The 27,412-nt window shown below is 45.0% G+C and overlaps 1 protein-coding gene across 1 annotated transcript in view; it reads right to left on the reverse strand.

The window, feature by feature from the left end:
* LOC127056588 (rho GTPase-activating protein 20-like) overlaps positions 1-27,412 on the reverse strand; it is a 65,937-nt gene that overhangs the window by 24,906 nt on the left and 13,619 nt on the right. Inside the window, exons 2-5 of the mRNA XM_050964624.1 lie at positions 12,008-12,090; positions 6,291-6,461; positions 5,525-5,674; positions 3,547-3,588 (exon numbers count right to left, since the gene is read on the reverse strand). Of these exons, the coding sequence (XP_050820581.1) occupies positions 3,547-3,588; positions 5,525-5,674; positions 6,291-6,461; positions 12,008-12,090 (446 nt within the window). The remainder of the gene's footprint in view (positions 1-3,546; positions 3,589-5,524; positions 5,675-6,290; positions 6,462-12,007; positions 12,091-27,412) is intronic.

Here is a 27,412-nt window from a genome sequence, read left to right on the forward strand (position 1 = left end):
AGTTTTCAGATGATACTAAACTACTCAAGATAGTTAAGACCAAAGCAGATTGTGAAGAACTTCAAAAAGATCTCACAAAACTAAGTGATTGGGCAACAAAATGGCAATTGAAATTTAATGTGGATAAATGTAAAGTAATGCACATTGGAAAAAATAACCCCAACTATACATACAATATGATGGGGGTTAATTTAGCTACAACAAGTCAGGAAAAAGATCTTGGCGTCATCATGGATAGTTCTCTGAAGATGTCCACGCAGTGCGCAGAGGCAGTCAAAAAAGCAAAGAGGATGTTAGGAATCATTAAAAAGAGGATAGAGAATAAGACTGAGAATATATTATTGCCCTTATATAAATCAATGGTACGCCCACATCTCGAATACTGTGTACAGATGTGGTCTCCTCACCTCAAAAAAGATATTCTAGCACTAGAAAAGGTTCAGAAAAGGGCAACTAAAATGATTAGGGGTTTGGAGAGGGTCCCATACAAGGAAAGATTAAAGACGCTAGGCCTCTTCAGCTTGGAAAAGAGGAGACTGAGGGGGGACATGATAGAGGTATATAAAATCATGAGTGATGTGGAGAAAGTGGATAAGGAAAAGTTATTTACTTATTCCCACAATACAAGAACTAGGGGTCACCAAATGAAATTAATAGGTAGCAGGTTTAAAACAAATAAAAGGAAGTTCTTCTTCACACAGCGCACAGTCAACTTGTGGAACTCCTTACCTGAGGAGGTTGTGAAGGCTGGGACTATAACAGTGTTTAAAAGGGAACTGGATAAATTCATGGTGGCTAAGTCCATAAATGGCTATTAGCCAGGAAGGGTAAAGAATGGTGTCCCTAGCCTCTGTTCATCAGAGGATGGAGATGGATGGCAGGAGAGAGATCACTTGATCATTGCCTGTTAGCTTCATTCCCTCTGGGCACCTGGCATTGGCCACTGTCAGTAGACAGATACTGGGCTAGATGGACCTTCGGTCTGACCCAGTACAGCAGTTCTTATGTTTTTATGTTCTTTCCTCATAGGTCAGGTTTTCTAAACTCTTAATTATTTTTGTTGCTCTCCTCTGGACTCGCTCCAATTTGTCCACATCTTTGCTAAAGTGTGGTGCCCAGAACTGAACACAGTACTCCAGCTGAGGCCTCAGCACTGCCAACTAGAGTGGGACAGTTATCTTGTGTCTTATATACAACATTACTGTAATATACCCCAGAATGATATTGGCCTTTTTCACAGTTGCATCACATTGTTGACCCATATTCAGTGTGATCCACTATCACCCCCAGATCCTTTTCAACAGTACTATCATCTAGCCAGTTACTCCCTATTTTGAAGTTTTTCATTTGATTTTTCCTTCCTAAGTGAAGTACTTTTCACTTGTCTTTCCTGAATATCACCTTGTTGATTTCAGACCAATTCTCTAATTTGTCAAGGTTGTTTTTAATGCTAAACCTGCCCTCCAAAGCATTTGCAACCCCTCCTAGATTGATGTCATCTGCAAATTTTATAAGCATACTCTCCACTGCATTACCCAGGTCATTAATGAAAATATTGACTAATACCAGGACTGATCTCTGTGGTACCCCACTTGATACACCCTCCCAGTTTGACAACAACTCTTTGAGTCTGGTCTTTCAACCAGTTGTGCATGCACCTTATAATACTTTCATCTAGATCATATTTCCCTAGTTGGCTTATAAGAATGGCATGTAAGACTGTGTCAAAGCCTTAGTAAAATCAAGATATAGCATGTCTATTTCTTTTCCACTATCCGCTAGGTCAGTAACCCTGTCAAAGAAGGAAATTAGGTTGGTTTGGCATTATTTGTTCTTGACTAATCCTTGCTGGCTATTCCTTATAACCCTATTGTCCCTTAGATGCTTACAAATTGATTGTTTAATTTGTTCCAATATCTTCTAATATCAAAGTTAAGTTTTCTAGGTGACACGTTGGAGGGACACATAGGGGGACACCAGCTAAAGGGGGGCACGCGACCTCCCATGTGACCTGCACATTAAGGACAGCTACAGTATTCTGTTGTATCTGTCCCACTGGTGACTGGAGATAATTTTTAAGTCTTCTGATGCTGGAGAATGAGTTCAGGATGATACAGGAACAGTAAGAAGGACATTTGCGGTACTCTGTAAACATAACGCTTCCAGGGTACTGCAAATGACTCCAAGATCTCTTTCTTGATGGGTAACAGCTAATTTAGGTACCATCATTTTTTATGTATTATTGGGATTATATTTTGCCACATACATTACTTTGCATTTAACATTGAATTTCATCTGCCATTTTGTTGCCAAATCACCCAATTTTGTGTGATTCCTTTGTAACTCTTTGCAGTCTGTTTTGGACTTAACTATCTTGAGTAATTCTGTATCTGCAAACTTTGCCACTTCACTGTTTACCCATTTTTGCAGATCATTTATGAATATGTTGAACAGCACTGATCCCAGACCAGTACAGACCCCGGGGGATACCTCTATTTACCTCTCTTCATTCTGAAAATGGACCATTTATTCCTACCCTTCGTTTCTTGTCTTTTAACTGGGAATGTTTTCAGGATCATCTAACAATCCTTAATTAAACTTAATGAGAAGCTTTTTGTTATCTTAATCACCCTGCCTCTTTTATAAACAAAATCCCTGCTCCAAGGGCAGAAGATGTTAACAGCACAGAACTCATCACATTCCGCACTCAAGCTCTGACTCCTGGATGCTGCTGGGCCCTTGCCCCCGGCCCCTCCCCCAGATGATTGAGGAGGGGCAGGTGACCCTTTGCCCCTCTCCCTCCCATGTCTCCCCTCTCCATTTGTCTGGGACCTCACCTATCTTCCAAGGGAAGATAATGGTTAATAGTTCCAAGGTTGCTTCAGCTAGTTCCTCAAGAACTGTAGGATGAATTTCATCCTGTTCTGCCAACTGGAATACATCTAACATATCTAAATATTCTTAACATATTCTTTCCAGATTTTGGCTTGCCTTTCTTCTCCCTTATTGATAATATTAATTATGTTGAGTATATGGTCACTATTATATATTTTTTAGTGAAGTCTGAAGCAAAATAGGCGTTAAACACCTCTGCCCTCTTGATGTCATCAGATATTAGCTCTTCTTCCCAACTAAGTAGAGGAACTACCTTTTCCTTTGTCTTTTTCTTGCTCCTAATGCATTTAAATAACCCCTTCTTATTGTCTTTCCTGGTTCTGTTAAGATTGCCTTTTTCTATGCTTACTTGTGGGATTACTGTGGGCTTTTGTCACTTGCCCTTTTGAGTCTCACGTGCCCCTTTGAGTTTCGCGTAATAGCTAAAGGCTCACACTGTAACCCAGATACTCTTACTGGCCCCCTTCTCCCTTCACAGCTCACATGAAGGCAGAGGCTGCTGACAAGGGATTCTCAAATGCATAAAAGGCCATTAGGAACACATTGAAGGGCAAGGGGAATGGGGTATCTAGCATCTAAACTCTCCCCCTAGCTGTTTATAAAGGATTATCAAGGGACAGCATAGCAAGAGGAGAAGGATGCAACTCTTACCACAGTAATGTTGAGAGCCAGCGCGCCTTCTCTTCGGGTGAGCTGAGAAGAAAAAGGCAAAATATTGAATAATGGCTAAATGACTAATGGCGTTTGGAGACTCTACCAGGCTTTGCTTATATTTAACCGTAAGTCTCAGTTCCTTCCTGGAAGCCCTAGAACAAAAGTGCAGTCTTTCCTGGTTCTGTTCTATTTTAACAAAAAGAAATAATAATAATAAAACCCCAAGAGCAGCTGAGCTGAACTAGATTTCCTGGCCAGCCAAAGGGGTGTTCAGATAAGGAACAAATATCTTTCTGTGACGGAGTTAGCAAGTCATGTGTGTCTTTATTTTATTGTAATGACCTTTAATTGATATTTTGTTTCTACTGTCATTTCCTTTCCTATGCTTACAATTCCTAGAAGCCTTCGCTGGCAGTATTGGTCACTAATATCTCCACTGCTATGGTTTGGATTAAAAAAAGGTCTATCTAGGTGACAGATGCCTGAGGCCTCCAGTGCAGGAATTGAGTGCACATGGCATAATAAAGTGAAAAGCAGCATCCCCACTGTTCAGAGAGGATGGAACAAGTGTGAAATGAGTTGGTGGATCCCAATTCCTTTGCTACCGAGCCGGTCGTTCAAAGCACAAACATCTGCAGTACCTTAGCACTGACTAGCACTCCTTGCTGGCTATCAGCCAAAAGGGCCAGGATTGAATGGTCCATGGAGACCAAAATACTCTCTTATCCCTGCATGATTGGAACACACTGGTGGACAAAAGTGTGTGAAGGAAGCTTGCAGTGTAGCTTCCCACACTGTACCAGGTGTGTGGTTCTCCAGGGCTGTCATTCTGGCATCTTTCACCCGCATAATTCATCTCTCCCTAATAATAAAATGTGGGCAGAAAAACGGCTGGAAGGGGCATACTCAAAGACAAAAAAGCCATTCTCACTGAACAGCCTGGAGTTCTTTTCAGAAAGTGCCATATGTGCCCTGTTCTCGTTTGCTGTCAGGTTAGTCAAGATGATCTTAATATGTGAATATTTACCCTGTATTTACCCTGCAAATGTTTTATTTTAAAATAGATTGGATGTTTTTAATGGACCAGGAAAACAAGTGTCAGTTGAAAGAACTCCTTCTCATGGGGAAGCAGAGATAAGGAGGGACGGGGGAAGAATTCATTGCACTCTTTAGGGTCCAGAGAACCGCACTGAACTGGCTAGTGTGCATATGCACCAGAGGCCTATTCTGAGTGGAATCAGAGCCTCTCAGTTTTGTGCCATAACCCCACTCCATCTAAGGTACTTACACAGCCACCATTACCATTGTATCTGAGCAGCTCACCGTCTTTAGTGCTTTTATCGTCACAATGTCCCTGTGAGGTACAGATGTACTATTAGGAGGAACTGAGGCCCAAAAGAATCTAGAGGTGTGTCTACATAGCCTGCAGCAGCGAGCTCCCAGCGAGCTCCCGAGATGACAGACTTGGGTTAGTGAGGCCTGTGCTAGCGCTCTGAAAATAGTTGTGTAGACAGGGCTTTGAAGCTGCAGTGGGGCTGAAGCTCAGGCTCAGAACCCAGCCTCCCACTCCTAAGCTTCAGAGCCTGAGCTCCAGCCTGAGACACAACTTCAAAGCACTGTCTACACAGCTATTTTAGGGCACTAACCTAAATCTGTTGACCCAGGCTGGGAGGCTCATTGCTATGGGCTGTGTACACAAACCCTAAGTAACTTCCTTAAGATCACAGAGGAAGGTTGTGGTAGAACCAGGACCTGAAGCTAGGTCTTGCACATCACCCCTGAATGATCCTTCTTCACTTTTCACTGTGTTGCTAATAGTTAACAGAAATTCTTCTTTAGCTCACTTAATGAGGATCTGTATTTTTGGAACAGGGGCTCAGAGTTCTAGACTCTCTGTCATCATTTAGTTCTAAACATGCAGAATAGTGATAGCTGCGAGACTGCAATGCAGTGGGTTTGTTACTGTGCCATATACCTGAAGGAGACAACAGAGTTGGTGGTAGGCCAGCCAATGACAAATGAATTCTCAGGGCTCATCTTTTTCTCGGACACTTCGTTGAGACAAGAACCAATCCATACTTCACTCAAGCGCACCTGCTTCTTCAGCTTCAAGCTGGAGGAGGACCTGGAATTCAAACCAGAGTTTGCTTAGGCTAATGAGACTGGCTAGAGAGAGGCATAGCACATGTACAGACCTGCTTCTCCATCTCCATTGATACATCTGAACTGATATCTAAAGTGTCCCGGTGCTGGGCCTCAGTCTTACCAAACCATGTGCCATACCATGGTGGTTTTGTGATTCAGACAAATTATTACCACAAACAAATAAGCATTGTTGAGACCAGCTAAGCTATTTACCTATCAGCTAAGTAGGAACTGAAGAGAACTAGCCAAAAGGTGAGTTAATTTTCTGTCTTCTGCATGGAGCCCCTTTCACTCGATTTCCTCAGCACTAGTAAGAATGCCATGTCACTTCAAGGAGTCACATGAAGCAAAGGGCAAACAAACTTAGTTCAGCTCATGTTGCTTTATGAAAATACAATGATAAATTAAGGGTAGACATTCCCAGCAGGGGCCAACACATTTCTGGGGGTGGAATGGGGAAGTTGCAAACTTTTAGAAGCCCCTTTAAAGATGAGGCTGTCCTGGTATCCTCATCCACAAATGCCCTTGATCTTGGCTGACACTGGCTACTAGGTGTATAGACATAACCCTTGTGTAGCTTGCCCACATTCTCTTACTTGGACTTGGCAATGACCAGCATGTCACTGAAGAGGATCAAATGTCTCTCCTGGGTCTGCAGTCCCATGGTAAGTTGTACCCTCTCATCCAAGATGAAAACAGAATTTGGGCTACTGAAAGCCCCGGCTAGTAGTCCATTGTCTGGATGAGATGAGGACAGAGTAATTTCCCTGGAAAAAAATCATTACATGAATTGTGCAATTATTGCAACTCCTGTAGATTTCGTTAATAACCCAATAGACCGATGGCTATTTCATTTCTTCTCACATAGGCTCAGACTCAGCTTAATGAAAGCTGGCTATATATTTTATACTGAATATGGAGGAAATCCTGAGGTCCTTACTCAGTTTTCATTTTATTCAGGCAACAGCAGTGGTGAGCTGGAGCCGGTTCACACCGGTTTGCACAAACCGTTTATTAAATTTTGAAGTAGTTTTAGAACTGGTTGTTAACCCGCTTCCCTGCAAGGGGGCTCTGTGGCTTTGATGGGCTCTGGCCAGGAAGTGATGTAATTCCTCCTGCGGGTACTAGGGGCGCTGTGCTGTGGGAGCCATGTGGGCTGCCGCCTGGCCCTGGGCACTGGCCCTGTTGCTGCTGCTGCTGCTCCCCCAACCCTTGGCCCTGGGGCTACCGCTGCAGCCTGGTGGGTCCCTGGGTGCTCTGCAGTGCCTGGGCTGTGTCCTGCTGCTTGGACTGCTCTGAGCCACTTTCCCTGTGAGGACCTGCCACCCTGCCCACAGCGAGTCCCTGTCTCCAGCCAGCCCCTGCTGCACCCCCTGCCCTGCTCGCACAGCTCCGCACCCCCTGCCCTGCCTGCAGCCAGTCCCTGCCACACCCCCTGCCCTGCCTGCACCAGTCCTGCATCCTCTGCCCTGCCCTCACCAGCCCCATACTCCCTGCCCTGTCTGCAGCCAGCCCTCCACCCCCTGCCCCCAGCCAGCCCCTGCCGCACCTCCTGCCCTGCCCGCACCAGCCCCGCACCCCCTGCCCGCAGCCAGCCCCTGCCTCCCCCTCTGCCCTTTCTCTAGTCAACCCCTGCCACACACCCCCTACCCAAGGCCAGTCAGCCCCGCACTCCTCTGTCTCCAGCCAACCCCCATCGTACCCCCCTGAGGTCCTGCCTGAAGCTGGCTAGCCCCACACCTCCCTGTCGCCAGCCAGCCCTGCACCCCCCTGCCCTGCCTGCAGCCAGTCCCTTCCTCCAGTTAGCCCCTGCCCTGCCTCCAGTCAGCCCCACACCCAAGTCTCCAGCCAACCCCGCATTCCCTTGCATCCAGCCAACCCCGCACCCTCCTGTCTCCAGTCAGCTCCGCACCCCTGCCCGGCCCACAGCCAGTCCTGCCTGCCCTGCGTCCAGCTAGCCCTGTCCCATGCCCTGTCTGCAGCCGGCCCCACGTCCACTGGTGCCCTGCAGTTCCCAGGGCAGTAATCCTGCACGCCTGCTTCAGTGAGGGGGGAAGGAAGCAGCTAGGACCCAATGGACCTCATTTCTAGTTCAGGCCCATCTTTTTAAAAAATAACTTTAGGTGGCGTTAACATACATCCATATTTTCCTGGACATGTCAGGCTTTTGGTTCTTAAATTGCTGTCTGGGAGGAATTTTTAAAAAAAAATTTAAAAAAAAATTCCTCCCAGGAAAATATGGACATATGGTAACCCTACTGGTACAAAAAATACATACTGTGGCACATCCCTTAAATCAGAACTTTTTACAGGGAACCAGTTAAGATTTTGGCAGCTTATCACTGGGCAAGAGGACTGTTATCTGAGTAAAGATCTCAGATTGTGATCCTATAAGTAGAAAAGGGGCTGAGATCCATGCATGAGGTCACTCATTAGCAGGGAGTGCAGGCAAATTTGCAGTGTAGTTGATCAGTTCCATTTTTATCAATGCTAGTTCCATCCACACCAAATTGCTTGTCCGTGCCTGGGCTGTAGCAGGATGAATATTTACTATGTATACTAGTTTAGTTCCATGCACCTGATTCAGGGATCTAGCTATAATTTTATAAAAACACTTTGAAGTTTACTGATTAAAAGCATTATAGAAGAGTTAGGTATTATTGTTATTGTAATCCAACTATTTTTTGTTGCTACCTTAGGCTGATTTGGGTGCAATATTTTGCCAAAGAAACAATGGCTGCTATATCTCTATTGCACTCAGCAAGCAGTTGCTGGGATTAAACTCGATTCCTTACTCATGCAAATGAGCAAAATGTAGTAACGCCACCATCTTACTATTCTTTTCCCTTCCCATCTCAAAATTCTCAAGTATGAATTGCGTATGCTCTCTCCTACTCTATTGATTTAGTAATAAATGCAGCAATGACACGTTGTGAAGAATCATCAGTAATGAGAGAGGTGGGACAGAGCTTCACTCTCTGCTGCTACCCTAGCTGTAGTATGTGGGATTGCCTCTGCTGAATATGCACAAGCGCTCTGCCCAGACTGTCTGCAAGGTCGAAGCATCCTTGGTGGTGTGAGTACACAATCAGTCCTCTTTGGATTTATTAGTCTCATAGAAATGGCTGTAAATGCACAACAGGCCAGACTCTGCCACCTTTACTCCTGTTGAGTAGTACTTTAGCATGAGTGGTCCCATTAAAATAAACAATACTGAACAAACTTTTGTATTTATAGGGTGATATTTTCAACAGCCTAACTCTGCAGCCAATACTCAAGAGCAAAGCCGCTCACTGGCTTTAATGGGAGCAGGGCTAAGCCAACACAAACTGCTTTTGAAAACCCCACCTGCAGAGTCCCCAAACACCTGCATTCTTGCAAGCCGGAGTCTCTGGCTTGTCCCAGCCTGACACGCTTATGCTCACAGACAAACACATAAGCCTGGTGCCTCTACAAGTGAAAAGATCAGTTCACTTTAAAACATGCCTATGAAAGCTTCCCGTGTGTGACAGTGGAGCAGTGGAGACAGGAACACCAAACGATCTCAGCAGTGACTTCTTAATGCTGGAGAAGTTACAAGGTTTGGTAAATACAACAGAAGAGTAGCAACAACAAAATAAATAAATAAATAAATAAATAAATAATTAACCAGTGCTCTGGTGGCCCAAGTAAAGATGGCATTGTACCAGCTCCCTCTGAGGCAATACATCATGAGAAATGTTTAGCGCTTCCCTCCTCTTGCAAAGATGTTCTCCAGCCAAATAAAGTCAAGAATTTGTTTCTCTTTTTTGAGTCAGTGTGATATGGGGGGATAGTGCGGATGGTTGAGGGAGAGAAGCAAAAGCATTTCTGAGATCACATTACTTGGGCAAGAGACGTAGATGACGGTATTTCTGCCATTTATTTTAAACCACCCTAAAACATTGGCTTCTGTCTGAACATTTCACAAAAGCAGGACTTACTCCCAAGCAGTTAAATACAGGGTGAAAGGAAATTGCTGCTCTTGGAAAGAATTGCCTGGTGCAAAATTTAAATCACTTAAGTTTTTATCTTTTAAACAAATATTTATTTTAACTAAACAAATCACTGCAGCAATGTTATTTATGAGGGTGTTATCAGAACCAAACAGAGAAAGAGCATGACATTCCTTTATCTGTTGTCTAATTGTTACACTGTGCAGGGTGGGGAGAAACTGCCTGAGCTCTAAGATGGTTATTCTCTCATCAAAGGGCTGTGAGGCTTGACTACTGTACAACACTTGATATTTCAGCACAGGAGTTGGAAGGTCAGTGTGTTCATACTTGACTATAAACACTGGAAGTCTGGGTGCTTTATAGCTGAAGAAACTAAAGTCAGTGGGGGCACTGGGTGGTTCCAGACCATGTAAGTGGGAAAGGGAGCTTTTCACATGAGGTCACCAGTTAATACATAGCCCGGGTTGGTAGCAAATTAAAGCTGTTACCATCTGAAAAGCGACTTGTATGAAATGAGTCTAGAAGAGCCTGTCCAGTACCTAGCGGAAATGTGCCCATAGCTCAAAACCAACCATCGTATTGACAGTTTCAGCAGAGAAGGTGAGGACAGAAAGGGTCACAAACACTGGATTCCCATCTGTCCCATGGAATGGCTGGGAATGGAAGCACATTGGTGGAATGATACAGAGAGCTCACTGCACCTGCTCTGAGCATAGGTGCTGACTGCTTGGATGCTCCGGGGCTGGAGCACCCACTGGCAAAAATTAGCGGGTGCTCCACACCCACCGGCAGCCAAGCTCCCCCGCCTCTTCCTCCACTCCTCCCTTGAGCATGCCGCATTCCTGCTCTCCCCCTCTCTCCCAGCACTTCCGCCAGCCACCAAACAGCTGTTTGGTGGTTCTCCAGGAGGGAGGGAAAGAAGCAGGGACACCGTGCACTCAAGGGAGGAGGCGGGGAAGAGGCGGAGCTGGGGCAGGGACTAGGGGAAGGGGGTGGAATGGTGATGGAGTTGAGGTGCTGCAGGGGTAGGAAGAGGCAGAGTGGGGTTGGGGACTTGGGGGAAAGGGTGGAGTGGGGGCAGGGCCAGGGGAAAAGTGGGGGTCGAGCACTCACCACTGGAGCAGAAGTCAGTGCCTATGGATCGGAGGGTAACTAACCAGGGCTGCCAACCCACCCTCTCTCACAGCACCTGCATTCACTTCCAAAGCTTATGCCTTTGGTATCACTGTACATCCCTACCCCTCTTGCTGGGAGACTGAATAATTGTCTCTGTGTGTTCCTCTCATCTGGGTGCCATTTTGATTCTTCTCATTTTCTAGATTTGATTAAGAGTTTCCAGACTCAAACCATTGCCTGTGATTGTAGAGAAAGTCCCATGTGGGCCCTGACCTGGGCCTTATCTCTCCTAAGCAGGTTGGCAATTGACTTCAGCAGGAGGAAGCCCAGCCCCTAAGGGCTTCTCTGTATCAAGAGACTCTGTTTTGACACTTGCCAATGCTGTTTTTCACCGATGGCTGCACATCACTGGCACCAATAACCAAGGACAGAGGAGTCCTTCAAGTGAAGGTCTGCTCTGGGCAGCTTGTATTTCCAAAGTTTGCTTCTGTCCACTTTTCCATTACATCAGTAACTTAGTTTCTTAGGACATCTCTGTTTCGGCTTCTCATACTCTTGCCTGTTGCTGGTTAGATGGCAGACTAAACAGCAATGAATCCATCAGGCAAACATTCATTGACTTCCCAGTTGGAATTACACAGAGAAGCTGAGAGAGGGTTTATCTCATTTAGAGCAGGGCAAGAAAGTGAAACGGATGACTGGAATTTTTGTTCTTTGTTGGTTTTTGATTTTTTTTAAAAGTAAAAATTCCTGATTTCTTTTAAGGGACTCACTGGTCATCTGTTGCTTGGCTTCCAGAGAGATTAAAGTCAGGCTGCTATAACTAACCAAATATTTATCATACGTGTGGTTTGGCTACTGACATACAAACTTCACCTTAATGTTGGCTGCTTTTCCATGCAGTAAAGGCTAGATCCTGACTTGACTTACACCAGTGTAAGCCCCGAGTGACTCCACTGAGGGCAACTGAGTTATGCTGGATTTACATCTGTGTAGGTAAGATCACAGTCTGGCACTACATGTTTTCAGCATCACATTTTTAAAGCATGTTCCAAAAAGGAAACTGGAACCCCTCCAGATGGGAGGTCTGTCCTGACACTAATGGCCCCTGGTATTGGCAGCTGAATTAAAACATGGATTAGCAAATCTATTTGATTTGATTTTTTTATTTGTAAAAAGGAGGCTAAAGAACTGGTGGGGATATTGGGGAGATGATTCCTTACCTGGAATAGGATTTGGACTTGCTGAGAGCTTTGCTAATGGCAGAAGAGGTGGAGCGTCTCCTTTGGACTATGGGCTTCATCTTCTGTGGGAGAAAGATATATTCCAGTTAGTGTAACCAGCACCCGTTCTGCACTCAGTTTACCACTGCAGCTCTGTTTACTGCCTTCTGTTTTTTTATATGCAGATTCTTTTTCTCTAGTTACCACTCACTGACCCTAGACCAAGAAAGCAACACGAATTGTGCTTCCACTGAAGTTTCACTTCCTTTCCTTGCTATTCAAATGGTCATCAGTTTTCACATTTACTCAAGAGATTCAAGATTTTCCTAACTGGAAATATATCCAGTTTTCACAGCCAAAAATCAAAGTGAGTAACAGTAATGGGCTGAAATAGAGCAGAGGAGAATTTAGGCTGCATATCAGAAAAAACTACCTAACATTCATGTCTAGTAGACAGTGGAACAGTCTGGTAAGAGAAATAATGGAAACCCCATTTGAAACTGGACTGGACAAAGCCATGGAGACTATATAGGGAGCAATCATCTATTGGTTGGAGGGTTGGATGAGATTACCTAATAGGTCTCCTCTATTTCTAATTTTGATGATCCATGGATTCAGCATACAGCCTGTTATTAACACCCCTAAGAGTGTGCCTTTCTTCGGAACACTCATCATTTTTAATTGTCTGAACCAGAGAAATCTTATCTGCCACGTGAAGTGACTATTGATCCTTGTCAGTTTGAAGGGTAAGGCCTCCAGTGAATGTGTGTGTGTTGGGGACAGGTCTTTTATTGTTTCAATAAATTTTGTGCTGAGGAAAGATGCCAGATTTCCAGCCTGGTGACAAATCCTGGTGTCATTAATACTACTTGTGGAGTAAAGCACTACTAACTGAGAATAAGGGTGGCAGAAAAAGTTACCTTTAACAGCTCAGCACCTCTATTTCCAGCTTTAAGAACCCAGTAGTAGAGAGTTTGTTCAGAATTATAAATCACAAGACATCGACATGGAGGGGATGCTCGATTAGAGAGGCAATGTTCCTTCTCTAAGGGAACATTCCACCAGAAGGACCACTAATGTCCCCACCATCCATGAGGTCAGCCAGGGATAAACTGGTTATCAGGGAAAGACACCTCTAAGCTCAATGAAAACACTTTTCTTGATAACATTTTTTTTGAGAATGCAGGGGAAAGTAAGTTTCTACCCTCCTTGTTTTATATAATAAAATAATAAAATAAATAATAATAACAATGAAAAAGCATATTTCTTTGTATAAAGCCAAAAGCTTGTTAGCTGTTTTGCAGTCACATAGGATGGCAAGGTTCCTGCCCCCAAAGAGGTAGCACTTTAAATACAATGTGAATACACTGCACGATCTTCCTCAAGAAGGCACCTTTTATTATCTGTCTATTGCCTAAACTATGCTCATCACCATGGTAACTGAACTCCTTTTCTCTTCCTGTAATCCCTGCCTCATTCACCACACACTTTTCATCATCTACAACAAATGAGGTGGGGAGTCCTGCAGATGAAAGTCTTCTTTACTTCACAACCCCGATTCATCCCCTAGAGCAGATCCATCCTGTGCACTAAATAAAGCAGGAGTCCTGTGGAAAAAATAGCGTGTGATCATGTAACTAAAGACTGGATCATAATGCATATGCACAAGGGGGCTGAATTAAGGTTGCCCAGACAAACTTAAGTCAGGTATTTCCTAACTTTCAAGTGTGTGTATATATATATATATATATATAATTATTAAGGTTGCAAAGTCAAACACTTGAAAATATATATATGTGTACCTCCCTCTTTCCCCTGATGTGACTCTGCTAAGCCAAGAGCCACTTCTGTCCTAAGAAGTTTCACAGAGGGAACTGAATAAAAATAACATCAGCTCAAAAATGTTTGTTTAAAAAAAGAAGAGGTCATGCTGAGAGGGAACATCTGGCTTTCAGAGGTACCCTAGTGGGATAAAATGTTCTTACAAAACATGATACAGTAAAGCAGCAGTAATGTAACATCTTAGGAAGGGGAGACTAGGAGGGGAGACCAGGGTTGGGGGTGGGCTCCAGCAGTCTTCAGTTAGAGATGTGACTAGAGTTAATGCAGTAGAGCAGGGGTAGCCAACCTGAGCCTGCGAAGGAGCCAGAATTTACCAATGTACATTGCCATGGTAATACATCAGCAGCCCCTGCATCAGCTCCCACCCCAGCTCTCAGTGCTGCCCACCCACAAGCAGCCCCGCTGATCAGCGCCTCCCTCTCCTTCCCACATCTCCTGATCAGCTGTTTCGTGGTGTGCAGGAGGCTCTGGGGGAGGGGAAGGAGTGAGGGCACTGCAGGCCTCACGCTCCCCCCTGGCCCATTGCAAAGTTGGCGCCTTTAGCTCCAGCCTGGGAGTCGGCGCCTATACAAGGAGCTGCTTATTAACTTCTGAAGAGCCGCACGTGGCTCCAGAGCCACAGGTTGGCCACTCCTGCAGTAGAGGATCTGTGAAGAGTTGATGTATATAGCCAACACTTTGGGGCACGGAAAATAATGTATCACCTAAAACTGTTTTAATAATATTAAATGAATCTGGCTCCTTTCAGCCCCCCAAAATCTCAAAGCACATTACAAACCACTGGTATGTAAAGGAATCATCTTCCACTGAAGTGCAGTCTCATCTGTGGCATAATGTGGCAGCTAGGGTGACCAGATGTCCCGATTTTATAGGGACAGTACTGATTTTTGGGTCTTTTTCTTATATAAGTTCCTATTACCCCTCACCCCCGTCCTGATTTTTCACATTTGCTGTATGGTCACCCTAGTGGCAGCTGTTTAGTAGTGCATATCAACACCACACAGGATAGACAGTGTGGAAGGATGTCTTACATCAATTAAAGTTCAGGCAGTCTGAATGTAATTACCCAAAGTGGAGTGTGGCCAGAATCCTTGGGAATAGCATTGTGGGTTTTTGGATAACCATACATGGTTTTATATCTTATCTGAACACAGGCAGCTCCAGCAGCACAGCAGTGTCAGAAGCATTGGATCCATTATGACTTAGCAGGAAGAGCATAACTGACCAATTCATCGACATCACTCCCAGCATCAGGTAGGTTACTTGTGGAGGTCTCATATCCATGTAGTGACCAGGCTTAATCTGAGGTGTTATGGCTACAGGAGGATATGTCTCTCACTCACTGACTTCAGACAAAATCCTTTTGCTGTATTGAGGCTGTTTTATTTGGGTCAGGCTCTAATTCAATAAAGAAAAGGTAGCCTGGATTGGATATCCATTTGAGATACAACGCTGGCTCTTGGCAAACTAGAAAAATCTCTTTCCCAACCCTGTACCAGAGTCACAAATTATTTTGCTGCCCTAGCCAATCACCTGTTCTGCTTCTGATAGCATTACCCAAACACCGCAATAAGGTGGTACAATGGGCAATCTGACAGGGGCATAGGAGGTGGACCTAATTGGCATAACTTTAGAAATATTTACGCTTTGGCTCTTATCTTCCTTGCTAGATGGAAAGAAATTACTGTTCAGTAGCAATATACTATAAACCTACAACTGTTCAGCTTTTCCTCTCCTTCCAGAGAGCATCGGGCTGTGCATCCCATTACCGCGCAGTCGCAGCTACCCCAGCCTGCCCCTTGTTCCCATGGCTCATGAAGCCTGGACAGTAGTAAGGAGCAGTTCAACTTGTGGAATGACAAATCCAGAATGATGGATTGCACTCTATGGGCCACGTTAAGATTATTTCAGAGTCCTAGATAGCATTTAGTCCCTATAAAAGGTTCATGAAAATTTTCCCCCACCTCTAACAAAAATGTTAATTTATCAATTCAAAGTAAAATTTCACAGCGCAGTCTGTTTTAAGACTAAAAATGCAGGAGGGGAGTCAGAAAAAGGAACAGTTACCTGTTTCTGCCTGGTTTTGAATTGGGGACATTTTGAGTGTTAGGTGAACATGGTCACCACCACACTACAGGGCTTTTGCATGTTAGGTGAATGTGATAACCACTACACTACAGGGTTTCTCTTTTTTTGCCACAGACTTTGCTGAATGCACAGGAATGTTTTCTCTAGCTACAGAAGCTACCTAACACAATGTCTATATCTATGGCCTTTCTGCTCATAAAGCGGTCATGCCCCTGCCCAAGACTCACACAGTGTGGAGTGCATGTGACACAGCAACCTGGATCGGTCAGGATCCCTAGTGAGGCATGATACTTTTGCCATTAAGCAAACACAGCAATTCTTTCCTGGCCTCTGTTACTGAATGCCTCCATGCATTACGCTGTGCCCTGTCAGTGCAGGAAGACTGCATGAGCTCGGAAAACATGTCATCGTGAGTGCATTTTTTTTCGCCTTCTAATCTGTGATAACCCCAGGGATGAAGATGATAGGGGGAGCGTAGAAACATTCCAGGGGGACTGCAAGGTCACCTGTGCTGCTGAGTTTGCCACGCTGGCCAAGCAGGAAATGAGATTCAAAAGTTCCCAGGCCTTTTTCTGTGTACCTGGCTAGTCCACCTGAGTTCAAAGTGCTGTCCAGAGCGGTCACAATGGAACACTCTGGGATAGCTCCTGGAGGCCAATACCATTGAATTGGGTCCACACTACTCCAAATTAGACCCGCAATGTTGATTTCAGTGCTAATCCCCTCATCGGGGGAGGAGTACAGAAATCAATTTTAAGAACCCTTTAAGTTGACAAAAACAGCTTCTTTATTTGGATGGGTGCAGGGTTAAATTGATCTAACACTGCTAAATTTGACCTAAACTAGTAGTGAAGACGAAGACTGAGGCAAGCAGGACAGCACAGGGAATCTCTGATGAACTCCCTTCCCCACAAAGGTTAAAGGAGGCTTTGAAATACTGTGGGATCTAGTGCATGGGTCAGGCAGCAATTCTAGGCCTACAGAGACCAGTGTTCCAAGTGTCAGAGACTTGACACACTGCCAGGTCCCAAAACCCCAAAAGGACTCCCCCACTGCCTCCTCTGTGCCAGCAAATTTCCCTGCTGCAGGGAGCTGCTGGGATCTTTCCTATAGTGTTCAGTAGAACTGGTCAAAAATTTTCAGTTGAAACTTTTTCTCAATGAAAATTCATATTATTGTTGTAAATGAAAATTTTAATTTCTTATGAAATTTTCCTTTTATTATGAAAAAAACCTAAAAAAATTGATTTTCAATAAAATTTTGAGGTTTAAAAACTTTTTTTTATTTTACAGTTGTATCTGTGAAAAATGTTTGATCATTGCTTTTTCATCGAAAAACCTGAAAAAAAATCTGAAAAATACTTGCTATTTTCCAATTAGTTGTAGTGTCTAACATTCACTTCTAGTCCTTTTGTGGTACAGACATGGATCATTAAGCACTCATTGCTCACTCAGACCAGGAGTGATATTTTGGTAATGGTTCAGGATTTAAAATAGCAAGTCCCAGATCTCTGAACAGTGCCATTTTCCTGTGAACATTTTATTTCCCAAGAATGCTATTATATAACTTGTGTTACTTATAGAACAAGGATATTATACAGCACACGTGAAGGCTGTCATGTTCTAACTCGTAAGCATGCTAAGCTTCAGTAATAAGGTGTTCAACAAGCAGCTTTATTCAATGCATGCAACTTGACTACAGCACTGCTATAGAGAACTGACTAAACACTCCCACAGTGGCCTGTGCCTGTATGTACTGGGTGTCACATAAAACCTGAGCTGGACTCTTTAGGAGGCTGTCTACTCTTTGGTTGTTCCAAAGTCCTCACACAGCACATGGACTGGAAAGTTACCCTCCCTTCACTATGTTCCATATTAAATTAAAACTTAAGTAAACAGTCAAAGCTCCAGTATCTTGCTTCAGACTTGTGTCTAGTTCACAAGAAACTCCAGGAATAATCTCAGGCTTTTTTGAATCTCTGGATGAATACAAGGCGAGTTCCGAGTATTCTCTGCCTTCATCAGGGCTGGAAATGCCACAGAACAGTCTCTCCCATAGTACCCCGGAGCTACTGCCTTTCTGTTGAAACGAAGAGTGGAGTGGCAGCATATACATTAAAATATAGCCCAGTCAAAACAAGTTAATCTCACTTTTATCACACCAGAAACCATTTGGGTGAAGGCACAGGTCAGTTATTTTATCACAACTGGCTCTCTGGAGGTTAGTTCTCACGTATGCTATTTCATTGTGGCCCAGTAGAGTACAGGGCTATGAGGCTGAACTGCTGGACTCTTTCCTTCTCTAGTAACAAATGGGGACCTCACACAGATGTGATGAGGATTCATTAGTTAAATGTGTTCTTTGAGTTTCTTGGGTAATGTGCTATGGATGTTAAGAGCTGGGCTCAAGAAGCCATCTGCAGTGCACAACAATAAGAATATTTATTGGTTCTACAAAAGCCAGCAACAAAGTTGTATATTCTTCAGTGCCATCCACTGGCACCTTGTCTATTAGATATTTGCATATCTCCTGACCTCTCACATACAGTGCACTCCTATGACAATAGAAGTACTAGTTCTGAACTAGCTAAAGTGCACGTGTATCATTGCCTTCTACTGGATAGAACCAGCAATGGTAAACTGTATGTCACAGACCCCATGCTGCTAACAACTAACAGCCATTCTCCTTTACCTCAGCTGGCAGAGGCTTATGCTTCTAAAGCCGGAGGATCTGAGTTCTACCTCCACTGTCACCACTCAGTTCCAACTGGCCCAGTGAGATGTCTGGCTCTGTTCCACAATCGTTATTTGAAGAGGTGGAGGGAAACTCTCTCCTGCATCATCTGGCATTATGTTGAGCAGCTGTTCTAGACTGAAGTGAGCACACTTCAAATTAACCAGGCACTTGAATCTGAAAGCTGTCACAGAGAGGCAGTATGATCTCTCCTCTGTTTTGTTGCCATCGCAACAGATTCACGTTTACTTAACATACTTCCAAAGTGCTTGAACACTTGCAACACTCCAGGCTGTGTTTGTACATTACTCATCCCAGAGCTGCCAATTTTAGCTGTGTATTTCTTGGCACTGGCAAGAGTTGTGAGTCTAATATCCCTCATTCCAAACCCATGTATGGCCTACAATATCAAGTCGACCTGCCAGTGCAAACTGGGTGTATTTTTTTACCTCCGCCCTATTGACCCCTGTGCTCAAGTGTTATTATCCAGACCTTTAACTTGGGATGGAGCAGAAGAAAAATACACCTGATGAGTACAGGGTCGATTTTCCTTCTGACATTGTACGGATAGAACAGACTTCAAGCAAGACATACTCGATGTGCCTGTGCCTTTATTAATGCATGGGTCACGAACTTTCTCCATCTGCCTTTCAGGAAAGAAGCACTGTGTGCTGACGTTATTCAATTTCTAGAGATGATACAAAATTCAGAGTTCAGATGTGATTCCAGACCTGAGCTTCTCTAGAGTTCATGGATGTTTGGATCTGGGTGTTTCCTGCACATCTTCACTGCAAAGAGATCTAACCAGGCCTAACAAGCCAAGGAGAGTCAGCCCAGGGCACTATTTGTGAATCCAGGTGCTATAGGAAGCAGTGTTGGTTAATCAATAAATGGTTTTAGAGAAGGGAGCCCTCTTTTCTCTGGGTATTTCTTCACTACCCACCAGATCTGCGGGTAGCGATCGATCCAACGGGGATCGATTTATCACATCTAGTCTAGACGCGATAAATCGACCCGAGTGCTCTCCCGTCGACTCCTGTACTCCAGCGCCGTGAGAGGCGCAAGCAGAGTCAACAGGGGAGCAGCAGCAGTTGACTTACTGCGGTGAAGACACCACAGTAAGTCGATCTAAGTACGTCAACTTCAGCTACATTATTCATGTAGCTGAAGTTCCGTAACTTAGATCAGTCCCTCACTAGTGTAGACCAGGGCTTAAAGTCAGTTCTCAAATACCCTGTAGAGGAGAGGCTATATTGTATATAACTAGATATATAAAATATCTAGGAGAGAGAGAAAACTAGTGTCACAGCAAGATGGTAGCAGTGGAGGTGTGCAAATTCACAATTTATATTTCACATGAATATCACCCCTCCTCCCCAAATTTCACTTTTCCCCAAATTTTAGGCGATATGAGTCAGTCTACAAAGAAAACTTGATAAAGCTCATTTCCTCCTTTCCTCCCCCCATGTCTTTGAAGCAAAGCCAAAGCCAGTTTGAACAATTGGTCTATTTTTCAATGGAAAAATAGGTCCACTTTGCTCAAAAGAATTCATGTACTAAAGCAAGGTATTTTGATTTGTAAGTTTGCGAAGAAATGTGAACTCTTGAGTAGTTTTGCATTCTATTACTAATATTACACCCCCTCCTGTTAAGAGGCACCCTGCTGCCAGAGGTGCTGTCTTTCAGATGAAACACAAAACCAAGGTCCTGCTGGTTCTGCATCATTACATTACATTACAAAGCACTTTGGACTAGAGTAAGGATGATGTTAGTATCATAAGTGACTTTTTGTTAAGTGCTTTCTGCCTACCAAACTGTTCCCTGCAGTTTCACTTGGAGAGTGTTTTCTGTGCAGAATTGTGGAATAATGTTAATTAACTAATGACTGTCACCCCAAAGGTGGCTGTATCACATTGATGGATTCCGTGATTAATTTATACACTGTAAAGTCACGGTGCAGATATAACATCATCATTCGGCTTTTAGGAAATTTCTAAAGGGGCTTTATTTAAGAATCAAGTAAAAGTAGATGAACAATAAACCAAAAACTTGGTTTCAGAGCCATCCTTATGAAATCAGTTGCTGCTTCCCTTCCAGTTAATAATGACTTTGTGTTACCAGCATCATTCCAACAAAAGTGTCTTGACGTGAGACTCTTCTGCCATCTGCTCCATGATGTTTTCTCTTCTGTTTATGTGAACAGAGGACGGTCTCGCAATGTGCTTTTAGATGTTCTATTTGCCTTTTATTTAGAGAATCAAGAGACCGAGGGAGTGAAAGAGATGAAGGCTTTGTGTGAATGGGAATCTGGAATTGGATCACCTTGAAAACAGTGACTGGTCATTTTTATGATGACGTATGTCTACTCAGTTTCCTTTTAAAGTGGCTTTAGGGCTGGGGAAAAGTGCTGACTTAAATACCATGGAGAATGAAGACCTGCTATTTACTTGCAGTGTGGAGTATAGGGCATATGGAGTAATAGTTAGCATGGGGGAATGGGAGCAAGAAAATCTTGGTTCTAGTCCTGACTGCTATGGTTCACTGCATGACCTTTGGGAAGTCATCTGACCTATCTGTAAAATGGGGATAGCAGTTCCCACACCTTCGAGCCCTCAGATATTCAGATGAAAAGCTGCTTCATCAGTGCAGCACAATCTACACACACTGCCACATGCCTCACTCCTGTCACAGCAGGATCCCCGCTGGTGGTATAAGAGGAGTGTTTTCACAGTCTTGCTCTCCTTAGTGAGCTGCTATTAGAAGAAGAAAAGACCCCCAAATTCTCATCCAAATGTGATTCTTCAAATAGATTTGTTGTGAGTTTGGGTCTGGAGCAGGGCAAAGGAGTGTCTGTTTTCTCCAAATCCTTTCCCCTATGCCTATCTGGTGAAAGAAACTATATTCAGCACAACCATGATGATGATGATCATTATGATGCATTGTTAGTTGATTTCCTTGCATTTGTCAGCAACAAATAGGTCAACGTAACCTGTATGGTGACAGAGCCTGGCCAGGAGCAGATTTTAATGAAATAGCCTGTGTGGGAAAATGTGTTTTGTATGAACCAGTTCCTGACACCAACATCTGCTTCCTGTACCAGCCTGCTAGCATGCACCTCACATCCTTCCAGGATTCTCTCACTAAATGCCACTGATCATGGAGAAGGCTGCACTGAGGTCCCAGTGGCCAGGGCGGGGAGATGCTGGCTCAAAGTGGAGGGGCTGAACCCCACCCCCCAACTTTTGATATTTGCTCTCAAGTGAGGAAGCGACGGTTGAGTGGGGGGAAAAGTGGAGGTGAAGATGACAAATTTCAACAAACACCTCCGAGTTAAATCCCAGGCTGGTCTACTCCACAAAACAAAGGACAAGGAACCAGATCCTGAGCTGGGTCAATTGGTATATAGCGCCATTGAAGTCAATCGCCATCAGCCAGTTCACATCTGCTGAGGAGCCAACCTGAAATCAGTGGATTCTCAGGCAAAACTTTAATTTCCCCACAGCTCAGAACATTCTTCTTCTGGTTTGTAAGGATAAGTAAAGACAATAAAAGAGAGAGAGAGAGCTTTGGAGAGAGGGGTTTGGAATTACACTGCTGCTTTGGCAGTTCCTGCGTTATCCCAGTGCCAGCACTGGGATATTTATGCTCAGATAGGAAAGTGAAGTTGATCTTCAGTAACAAGCAATGGCCAATAGTTGTTGCCCCTTTTGCCAGGACATTTCAGTGCCTGGCTTGTATAGGCAGCATAGGCTATAGTGGTAAAAAAGCCTCCACAATTGCTCCTGAACATATCTGAGAGTGCATTTTGGGGACAACAATCACTTGTAGGTGCAGATCAACAGAGCCCGATTCTCCCATCTTGAATCTTGAACTTTCATTTGCACATCTGAAGTGCTTGCAAAATGCCAACATGCAGCTCTGCCTCCTCTCTGAAAAGATGGAGGTGACAGAACAAGGTGCAAGGCAGGGGACAGTCAGGCCCCTAGAATTTAGACATTTCAACAACTTATTGTTCTTGCAAGCCTCTGCCCTTCCCAGCCCCGGGGAACTGCCACAACTAGCACCCCCCAAAAGGATTAAAGAGACAAAGAGCAAGTGTAACTCTGACCTCATCCCACCTGCTGCACAGACAGGGACAGGGAGCACACACTACCTCTTCCTGAGTTGAGAGGCAGGAGGTGAGCCCCCTGCTCAGTGAGGTCCTTCAGAAGGCACCGTCTCTCAGAGAAGCACAATGCTTCCCATTGTCTCACTTGAGTGGCTCAGCTCTATTCTTTTGCCAGTGCATGCCTCTGCCTCTATTTTTCAGACAGATTTTGCTGCTTGATGGTGTGATTACTTTGTGTTTGTGCAGCTAGAAATCATTATTATGACCAAAAATAAACCCTCATAAGGCCAGTGAATAGCTCAGGGAAATTTCTTCACGTACCTGAGCAGTAATGCTCAGGAGAATCATAGGTTGGGGAGTGCTGGCTCACATGAAGTGAAGACGATTAAGGTTTGTGCAATATGGGCCTCCATGTGCTAAAGGAAAGGAACTGGGGATGCTTTATATTTCTGCGTATTACATTCCCATGCACAGCATCCCTGGGGCTGTCTGCCCCTTGGCCATCCTGCATTCAGGGGCAGACTCCTCTGGCTGATAAGGCAAGGGATGGGAAATCAGGATCCCGAGTTCTGCTTCCCACTCTGCACTGACCCACTTTGGCCTAGATGCAGCCCAGACTTTATGTGGCTGCCAAGTGACGGGGAAGGGAAAAGAGGCTCCTTTCCTTGTGCAGCCAGTGGCAGGATCAGACAAAACAAGTGCCGGGTTTACAATGGCTCCAGTAGCTCCATGGAGCCGGGTCCATGCTGAGAAGGGGTCCTGGCCTGCTCTGCTTACACTGCGCCCCGAGATGCTGCTGTCTCCCCCCTCCCACCAATTGCTCCTCTTGGCCTGCCTGCTGGCTGGCTGAGGGCTCCTCTACACCCCTGGCCCCACTCCCTGCTCCTCTCAGCCCCCTGGCCGGACCCCAGTGCACCTCTGGCTCTGGGCAGTCTCTGCTTCCCACCACCTGTGGGGCCCCACCTATCTCCCTGGAGCTGAGCCACCTGGGACTGGTGCAGAAGCTTGGCCAGTCTCAGCCAGATGTGTGTGTGTGGAACAGTGTGGAGGGCTTGGTTTGGCCCCTCCAGGCAAGTGCGTCTTGAGGGACCCTGGCCGGGGCAGGCCTGGCCTGGCTGATCGCACCACTCCTGAGGGGATGGAGTGATTCCTGGCTCTGGGACCAGCCCTGGCTGCACTGCTGGCTCAGCCCAGCAGACACAGTCACCTCCCAGCAGGGCCGGTGAGTGCGGACGGGAGGCAGAGCATGGGGAGGTGGGTCTGTGGGGCGTCTGGGGGGGGTGCTGGGCTGTGAAGGGGCAGGGAAGAGCTATATGTGTTGGGGCACTAGGCAGTGGGGGTTTTGTGGGTGGTGCTGGGCAGTTGTGGTGGGGCTGGGGGTAGGGGGTGCAGGGCAGGGGTGGTGGTGTGCAGGGCACTGTGCATTTGTGAGTGGGCCCTGAGGGCCTCTGGCCATAGAGAGTCAGGGGGTGTTGGGAGGAGCGAGGGGCTGTGTAGCACAGCATGAGCCTGCCCCTGAGGGGAAGGGACATGCTGGCAGCACAGGGCTGGACAGGCCACTGTGCATCTGGCAACTGCCGGTTTGTAAATAGTGTCCTTGCACTGGGCAGAGTGAGGCCACCCCTGCCATGCAAGGCCCCATTGCCTCTGGCTGGCCGCTTGCTCTGGGGACTGACCTCCCTGCACCATGCTCCACTGTCTCCATGAGGGCCCACAAAAGGTTAATCCAGACCTGGCCAAAACTGTAGCCCCCGCTCTCAGGGAAGTGCAATGTTCTCACTGGGAGCACAGCTTTCTGAAAGCTTGTGAAGAAGGCAGCATCCTCCCCCCCTAGGGTGACCAGATGTCCCGATTTTATATGGACAGTCCCGATATTTGGGGCTTTTTCTTATATAGGCTCCTATTACCCCCCAACCCTTTGTCCTGATTTTTCACACCTGCTGTCTGGTCACCCTCTTCCCCCAATGCATTGGTGGGGTAGGGTATGCTGCAGCCTTCAAAGAAGTGTAGAATCTGTGTGCTCCCCTGCACTCAGGAGCACACTGGAAAGTACTCTGCCCTGTGCAGGCACCACATCTCTGATACTTCCTCTGGGGCACTGCCATTTCTCTCTGTCCCCAATGCAGGGCTCTGCCTATATGGCACAATCTACCCTTACTGACTATGGACAACTTACTTCACCTCACTTTCCCCATCTGGGGTTAATAATGTACTTCCCTGCCTCATAGGGGTCTCTGAGGCCCAGGTCATTAAATGTCGTGAATCTCGTTTTGATCCTGGGTTCACGGATAAGCCCGGGAAAATTCCTTCTTCCTCTTTGGGTGCCCAGAATTCTGGCTCTGCTTCTATTATCTGCAACCTCTGCTATTCTGCTCTCTCTGCCTCTGTGCAGTGCTGGACTTTGCCAACAAACATCACCCCTGTGTCAGATATTCCATCCCACAGCAGTGGTGGGCCTCTTCCCAATATTCAGAATACCCAGGAGAAAATGAAACGGGCTAAACTTGTGGTGTTAATCTGCCAGGTTTTCATTTCAGGGATAACAACATTTTACGGGCTGGAGGAGTCTCTACTTGCATTGAACTATGATTCTCTTCTTTCTTCAGCTACTCCAGCCCCAGGAATGAATGCCACATTGGGGTGTTTGTATTACACAAGGCTATAACCTCTGTTCCAGTGGCATGTGTGTATGTAAGTAGGGAAAGGATAGCTTTATAATAGACAAGCAAACCCCTTCTTGGAAAAAGGATGACTTGTTTTTAAGAGTTCCCTTTTAGTACATTACCTGCTTGTGGGCCAGCATCCAAACTGGCACAACTCTAGATGATCATGATCACGTTTCCACCATTGCAAGAAGTGGGATGCTGCCCAGTCTCAGCAAAGGTGCCATTGGTTTTTTTATATCTTCTCTAGACATACACTAATACTTTGCTTTTCTATATAGTCTTCCATCTGAGGATCTTAAAGCACTTTACAAATATGAATCAATTAAGTCTCACAGCATCCTTGTTACATACATTAGATAGGCATTAGAGTGCCCACTTTAAACATGGTGAAACTGAGGCTCAAAAAGGCTTAAGTAACTAACACAAGATAGCACAAAGAAGCAGTAGCAGAGTTAGAAAGAGAACCCAGGTCTCCTTACTCTAGTCCCCTCCTCTAATCACTAGAAACATTCCCCCACAATTATTATTACAATTTATTAATTGTAAACAACCACAAGTGAGACCAAGCCCCTGCCCGAGGACTTTACATTCTAATCCAGACAGACACCACACTAATAATGTAAGGAGTGTATGGGAGGGTAGGAGCAGACAGTCAGAGAAGATTAATCTTATACAATATTGTAACTAATCTTTGGCCACTCAGAAATTCCTGGCATCAGGGAGGATGGAACTCAGATTATCCTGCTTCAAAAATACAGACCCTTGCTACTTGAGCTGAAGGAGAATCTACATTAACAACAAACAGTATAGGGCATATGACATGGAGTTAAGAGTTCTGAATCATCCAGTAGAAGGCTGTGGCTCACATACATACTAGCCAATTCATATGACTATCCTGTAACTGTTGCCCATATTGTTGTTCTAAAAATCTTCCAATCACAACATCATCACATTTTCAGTGCTTTACTGTCTAACATCACACGTTAAAAATGGACTAGCCTAGCTGTGCCATATTGCTTCATGTCAGGTAAGGACATTTTAGTATTTCATGTTATTTCACTTTGAAAGGGAAAACTATTCTGTACTCAGAAGGGAGATGCCAGTGGAAAGCAGCCATTTTATTAGTTCTTGGGATGGATTTTGCCAGCAGAAGCATATGGTAAAGCATTAACTTTTCCCTACGAAGAATAGTCAGTCTTCTTTAACCCTTCAGCCTCTTCTTGGAGCCACAATTAGTCAAAGAAGGAAGCATAAATAATACTGGGTGGCAACAGCGTGTTATCTGGGGACGAAAGCCCCATCAGAGAGAGAGCCAGCTGAGGGTGAACTGAGAGCTAAGAAGATTGGTTGCATATATTTATCTGAGCTGTTTTACACAAGCTCATTTTCACTTGGCATTTTACTAATCGCTTTTCTTTACTTTTTTATTTCTCCAAAAGAAAAATCCAAATCCAAACATTTCTTAAAATATGCAAAGCCCGACGGTGCTAAATCACATCTGAAGGACGTGCTTTGAAAATAGCTTCATTTCCTTCCAAGAAATGGAACCCGACCAATTTATTTTAAAATGTTCCATATCAGCGGGTCAGGGAGGGGCGGAATTTATCTGCCAACAGCCAAGTGGGTTTTCCAGGACTGGGGAATAGTTTGACCCATACTATTCTGTTCCATTTCATCTCTTCAGCTCCCATGAATTGTTTATACCTGCAGGGTTATGTTCAGGATCCCTGGAACAACATAAAAATGGATGGTAAAAATGATGTCCTCAAAAGGACAAAAGCTGTTGCTGATGTAAGCAAAGCTCAAGCAAACAGACCTTCCGCTGGAGAGAACTCTGCCGAGGGCAACTTTGGGAAGGGTCAGATCCCGATCCAAACATCATGGTTAGGAACTGCCTCAAACTTGGCTAAGTTTGGTTCTGGGCCAGTGGCTACTAAACACAGCTTGATTGTATGAAAGCTTTGGATG

Source organism: Gopherus flavomarginatus, chromosome 8 (genome assembly GCF_025201925.1).
Source record: "Gopherus flavomarginatus isolate rGopFla2 chromosome 8, rGopFla2.mat.asm, whole genome shotgun sequence".
Lineage (NCBI taxonomy): Eukaryota > Metazoa > Chordata > Testudines > Testudinidae > Gopherus > Gopherus flavomarginatus.